The sequence below is a fragment of the Otolemur garnettii genome, unplaced genomic scaffold, assembly GCF_000181295.1.
Source record: "Otolemur garnettii isolate 467f Iridium unplaced genomic scaffold, OtoGar3 scaffold00111, whole genome shotgun sequence".
Taxonomy (NCBI): Eukaryota; Metazoa; Chordata; class Mammalia; order Primates; family Galagidae; genus Otolemur; species Otolemur garnettii.
The window spans coordinates 11,745-18,003 of NW_003852506.1; the positions used below are offsets into that span (position 1 = coordinate 11,745).

At 49.7% G+C, this 6,259-nt stretch overlaps 1 protein-coding gene across 1 annotated transcript; it reads right to left on the reverse strand.

Moving 5' to 3' along the window:
- Positions 1-2,304: 2,304 nt before the first annotated feature.
- On the reverse strand, positions 2,305-6,259 carry LOC100966702 (carbonyl reductase [NADPH] 1). The gene is made up of 3 exons (XM_003797044.3): positions 5,688-6,259; positions 5,001-5,108; positions 2,305-3,017 (listed from the first exon to the last, which is right to left on the reverse strand). The coding sequence occupies exons 1-3, from the start codon at positions 5,974-5,976 to the stop codon at positions 2,581-2,583; spliced, it is 834 nt and encodes a 277-aa protein (XP_003797092.1). The 5' UTR covers positions 5,977-6,259; the 3' UTR covers positions 2,305-2,580.

Genomic DNA, 6,259 nt, shown 5'->3' on the forward strand with positions numbered 1-6,259 from the left:
AAAAAAATGGGTGAGCACTGTGGTAAGCGCCTGTAGTCCCAGCTCCTCAGGAGGCTGAGGCAAGAGAATCTCCTAAGCCTAAGAGTTTGAGGTTGCTGTGAGCTGTGATGCCACAGCATTCTACAGAGGGCAATGTGACTCTGTCTCTAAAAAAAAACAAAATGCTGGAGAAGGTGACCCTGGATGGACCCAGGACTCAGGTGGGGGTGTGGCCGGGGAGGGAGCACCCTTCTTCTCTGTAACAATGGGGGAGGCAGTAGTGTAGGTCTATTGCTGGTGTGTTGAATAGCTCTTCCCTGAAAGCATCTACTTTCTCTTTGAAGGGTAACATATTTGAGGTCACCGTTGAGAGTGACTAGCCTGGGAGATGTGAGGAAAGAATAGCCCTTCTGCAGAGTATGAAAGTGAATTTATTAGAGAAAAAGGCAGCATTGCATAACAGAATGTGTAGTCCCTTTGGAATGGAGACTGTAACATAAAAGAGCACAGTCAGCTTCCTCCCCCACCCCCAGAGCTGTCCAGCTGCTGGTGCAGGCGGAGCTCGGGGCTCGGAGGTGGAGCATGTGGGTTGGTGAGTTGCCAGGCTCCTATGCACACTGATGGGGTTTGCAGGGGAAGAGTTGTAGTCCTGGGCTGTGGCCCTGTTCACGCTTTAGGATATTTTGCAGCTCTTTCCACATTTTAGGTAATCGAAAGGGATGCAAATGCTGTGCTGTGTAGCGCTGCTTTAACTGGCTTCTCCCCCCTCGCCCCTGCGGAAACACAGGTTTTGTTTACGTATGCAGTCCAGCTCAACATTTCTTTTTTCCCCGTATAAATCTGTGCCCTTTTAGCTTTTCCTTTGCTTCAGTTTCCTTTGCAACATCTACCTCTACATATTCATATATGAATGAAATACGTTTTTAAGACGAGATTACTTTTATATCTGACAGCCATCCTTTTTTGCCTTTTTCTGAACATTTCATTTTAGCACCAGTTCCCCTCCTCCAGCAGGAGTTAGGCTTAGCCATGCAGCAGGAGCCCCCGTGGGCCCCTCCCCCTGCAGAGGGAACCGGGTTCTGGAATTTAGAATCCTGCTATTCATCTCCTAAAGCCTCATGTTATTTTTAAGGTACTAAATGAAAAATATCTTTGAAATTCAAGTATACATTTCCAAACTAGCCCTTAGATAGCACTGTCTTGACCTGGACATGTTGTTCTTCTGGTGCCTGTTTACAAAAACACAATGCTGAGGAGGAAACAAACAGCTCTATTGAAGAGCTGAAACTATAAAGAAACCTCACTTTAAAGTAAGGCCACCTTCCTTGTATTAAGGGCAGATCAATTTTCATTTCTCTAAGCATGAAAAACACTGGAGAATTGTGAGAAATCAGGGGGGTGGGGGGTGGGGAGCTCCTGCAGCGCCTGGTGTGTGTGGGAGGAGAGACTGTCCTGGGCACTTCCTGTCCCCCCTTCCCGGCTGGGTGTGGGGGAGGGAACATGTGCCCCTTATCACCACCTGGGAGGAGACCAGTCAGGCCCATGTCTGGGATCTCATGATGGCAGGTGCTGTTTCAACACTTGAAGGGGTACAGCCCCTCACAACCGAATGGTCAGCCCCAGGAACAGTAAAACACTTCATCTCAATATACACCGTCCTGTCATCCCCTTTACAGGTGAGGAAACTGAGACACAGCAAGACGGATAATGTTGTCTGAGTTCTTGAGCTAAGGGGGCAGGGCCCCTAGTTACTCCCCCAGGTTTTGAAAACTTTCAACAAGGAGAAAAGTTGAAAAACACAGACACCCATACTTCCACGAGGTCTCAACACTTGTGAACACGGTCACACCTGACTTATCTGCTCCTCTCTCTGTGTGTATTTTACTGGAAGATGTGAATGCTGTTCATGCCACTTCGTCCTTCCATAAATCAGTCCACCCAGGAGACTCAGCAGTTCTCCCACCTCGGTCTTTCACCTCAGTGTTTCATGCAGTTGCCCACTCGTGGTTCCCACGTTGCCAGTGGTTGTTTCCCCTGATGACCTTGGCTGCCCTTCCCTTGGTTGTGCTGTCCACGTCTCCTTACAGCCCCAGGGCCACATCCCACTATACACGTGGTTTACACGTTGTCTGCTTTCTTGTTACCACTGACAGATCTGAGCAGTGGAAATACTGTGTGGCTCACAAAGCTCCTCCTGGCCCTTCACTTTCTGGGCTTGTTGACCCCTTATGGAAACTGTTTGTTATCTTGACCTAACGTTTAGGTTGACTATGCACATTTGACAAGGAACTGGATCAGCATGTAAATAATCTGTACAAATGAACATATATAAAGAACCATTTATTTACCTATTAACATTTAGTCATAATTTTCAGTAATTGCATGTTTTCTTCCCTCTACATCAAAAAAACCAATCACAAAAACTTCATAGAATTAGTCAACTGGGTGAGTGACATACTCAATTAGTAGAATATTAGTGAGCAACTGTTTGGGATATTTTGGTTTTTTTTCTTTTTTGGAGGGATAAGTATAATTTTCACATTGTAAATCAACTTTGGGTTAAATCGAGACAGGGTACTAAATGGGGCCCATGGATGGAGCTCACCACTGCTGAACTTTCTTCTCTGAAACAAACTGTCCATGAGGCCCCTCAGCATCTGGGGTCAAAAGGGCCAAGTACACGGGGGTCTCTGCCCCTTCTTCTGGACTTTTGGTGGCCTGGGGTCCTGCCATGTCGGTTCTAACCCAGCCTGGGCAGCAGGCGTTCAGGAGGATTCGGTCTCCTTTCCTCTGCTCACTGAGCTTCCTGGCGTGGATCCTGGACAGGACGGTGACGCCAATCTTTGTCACTCCATATGCAGAGTTGGGCCAGCCCTCTTTCTCGTGCACACCCTTCTTGGTGTCTTCCACAAACTTGTTCATGAGCCCCACCAGCTCCTCCTCTGTGATGGTCTCACTGCGGAACTTCTTCTGGAGCTCTGGGCTGCAGCTTTTAAGGGCCCTGACACTCATCATGCTAGACACATTCACCACTCTGCCTGAAATACACCACAAATCATTAGGTAGAACAGTACACACAAGAATGGTGACTGCCGCATTTGCTGGGTTTCTGAACCAGAATTCATGAGAGACAAATGCCAGGATGAATTGTAAGAGGCCTACATATAGAAGGTGTGGTAATTGCATGATAAACTCCATTCCTGCCTTTAAATTTTGGCTGAGCAGTGAGGTGACATTCAAAAAATCTGGCCTTTGACCTTCCAGTGAATCAGTCTTAGAAGCAGGACAACATTACAGGAAGAAAGATGAGGGAACAAGACAGGGGTGGAGAGTCTATGGAAGTTCTCAACTCTAGGCCATGTAACTTCCTAAACATGGCTGCTTTAGTTCCCAACTGCAAAGATATGGAACCAACCTCAGTGCCCAGCGAGTGATGATGAGATAAAAGAATATACGGTAGAGACATACACCATGGAATACTTCTCCTCCATCAAAAGGAATCAAAGGTCTTCTGCAGCCACTTGGATATAACTGGGGGCCATTATTCTAAGTGAAGTAGCCCAGGAAGAAAGAACCACATGCTGTATGTGTTCACAGAGAAGGGCGAGTGAGCAATGGGCATGTGTGCACACAGAGTGATAATGGACACTAGAGAGTCAGAAGGAGAAGAACGGGGAGTGCCAATGAAAAATAACTTATTGGGTCCAATGGATACTATTCAGGTAGAAGCACATTAAAAGCCTATACTTCTCCCCTATAAAATTCAGCTATGTACCAAAAATCTCTTGTACACTGTGAATCTATTTAAATGAAGAAAACTGGCTTCTAGTATTAAAAACTGTGCATTTTTTTTTTTTTTTTGAGATAGAATCTCACTATGTTGCCTTTGGTAGAGTGCTATGGAGTCACAGCTCATAGCAACCTCAAAATCTTATGCTTAAGCGATTCCGTTGCCTAGGCCTCCTGAATAGCTGGGACTACAGATGCCCACCACAATGCCTGGCTATTTTTTTGTTGTAGTTGTCATTGTTGTTTGGCAGGCCAAACAACAATGGGGCTGGGTTTGAACCCGCTAGTCCCAGTGTATGTGGCCGGCACCCTAGCTGCTGAGCTATAGGTGCCAACCCAACTGTGCATTTATTTTGGAGTTCATCCTCTGTGCCATTACTTGGAAGCACTCTAGTAGTTTATAACCAAAGACATAGGACAGTCATGTCCAGAACACTGAGCATGTTGAAGGGAACTTAGAATGAGTGTGGAGTTGGCAGGTGGCAGATTATACACATCTCTATACACCAGGCCAGGGTGTTGGACTTTGCTCCTAAGGATTTTGGGGAGGGGATTGAGCACACAGGATGCTGGGAAAGGAAAAGAACTAGGACAGGAGGCCCCATAGGAGGGTCTGAGGGTGTCCAGGAGGGCAGCTGAGGGCTGCTATAAAGCTGGCATTAGGTAGGTTCAGGATAAAGTCCATGAGCACAACACCTGGGACCTGGTAAATGAAGATAAGGCGGCTGGGAACGACCTGCAGGACTCTGGAGGGTGGATGGTGCTGTAAGTGGCTGATGGTTCAGGGAGAAGTGTGAGCACCTTCTGGAAATATCTCTTTTATATGCAAGATAAAAGGATATGTTCTAGGCAGGTGGCCCATCTTGGAAGCTGAACTGGTGGTAGTGGAGGCTCCACCAGCCCGAATAAGATGACTGTGAGAGAGCAGAGAAGGGGCAGGATGAGATCCTACTGAAGGGCCGCGTGTGAGGGCCACGGAGCCAAGAAAGAGCCTGTGAGAGGACACATTTGGGCTGAGACCTGAGATAAGAAGGAGCCAAGTGAGGCAGGACGAGAGGGACAGAGCACCAAAGGCCCCTACGGAAGTGACCACCAAGTCCTGCAGCAAAACAGCACAGGGCAGGGTGGGGACAAAGTGAGAAGCTGGGTGCACCTGCAGGGTGGGGAGAAGCAGGGCCTGCAGGGAGAGCCAGGCAGGGGTGAAGATGAGGGGTGCTGCTCCTATCACTCACCTTGTGGTTTTATTAGAGGCAGTAACTCTGTGCAGACGTCTCGGGTGCCAAAAAAGTTTGTCTTCATGGTCACTTCCGCTTGAACATGGAAGGGCGTGGGGTCAGCCACTTTTAAGGGATAAAAAGAACAGAGTTAAAAAGCAGTAGCTATGGGGTGAAATTCCACAGAATGATAAAAACACCCCCCCCCCCCCCCCAAATAAACAGTATCTCAGCATTCTGGTGGATTGGGCCACTGGAGTCTGGGTGGCCCAGTCACAGTATATCACCCAGGTCAATCTCCTGGTTTGATAACGTTCCACCCAGTATTTCTGACTGACGGCAGCACTGGGGAGGGCGGGTGAAGGATGCACATACCAGATCTTAGTGTGTCCATTTTGTGGAATTTTTTGTAGATTTCAAAATCATTAAAACTTCACCTAGCTTCCTAAAGTCTTAGAAAAGCTTTAGAAATCCCGGACAAGCCCTCCAGGAGTCTGAGCCAGGGAAATCGCCAAGTTCCCTTTGGCTGGAGGACCCTTCCCCTTCTGAGAACTCTGGCTCTCCTGGCAGGTCTCCTGCCCTCCCCCTGATCCCGGGAGTCCGTTCTGGACCCTCTAGGTGTGGGAGGAAAGGGGTCAAAGAATTTCTGTGACCACTGCATCCAACCAGGACGCCAACTCCCCTCTGAGCACGACACCCTCTTACTCTTAAAGGCGATGCCCGCGTTGTTGACCAGCACGTCGAGGCCCCCGTACTCCGTGCGTAGGAAGTCGCGCAGGGCGCGGATGCTCTGAAGGTTGTCGATGTCCAGCTGATGGAAGCGCGGGCTCAGGCCCTCGGCCTGCAGCTGCTGCACGGCCGCCTGGCCCCGCGCCGCGTCCCGCGCGGTGAGCACCACATCTCCCAAGAACTGGCGGCACAGGTCCCGCACGATGGCCAAGCCGATGCCCTTGTTGGCCCCGGTCACCAGCGCCACGCGGTTGTGGGACGACATGGCTGAGCGGAGCGCGCGGGACACCTGCGTAGAGAACAGGCCAGCAAGACTCCCGTGCTGCACGGTGTGGCAGAAAGTCTGTGGAAGCGTGGAGCGTCTGTGCAACTGTGGAGAGTGCCGAGGGCGCCAGGGTACACTAGCCCAGGTCGCCGGCTGAGCGCGCAGGCGCAGAACCCGCCCTCATAGGGCGGGGCTCCGGGGACCTCCTAGAGCTCACGGGACCTTCTGGGAAGGTGGAGGGGGCCAAAGAGAGTGGGGTTTACAAAACAGCAGATTGAGGCCC

Coding starts and splice junctions, on each gene's coding strand:
- LOC100966702 (XM_003797044.3), bottom strand. CDS start 5,976: ATGTCGTCCCACAACCGCGTGGCGCTGGTGACCGGGGCCAACAAGGGC. Junction 5,109..5,687: donor CGCGGGCATCGCCTTTAAGA/GTAAGAGGGTGT, acceptor ATCCCTTAAAAG/TGGCTGACCCCACGCCCTTC. Junction 3,018..5,000: donor GCCTCTAATAAAACCACAAG/GTGAGTGATAGG, acceptor GGTGTATTTCAG/GCAGAGTGGTGAATGTGTCT.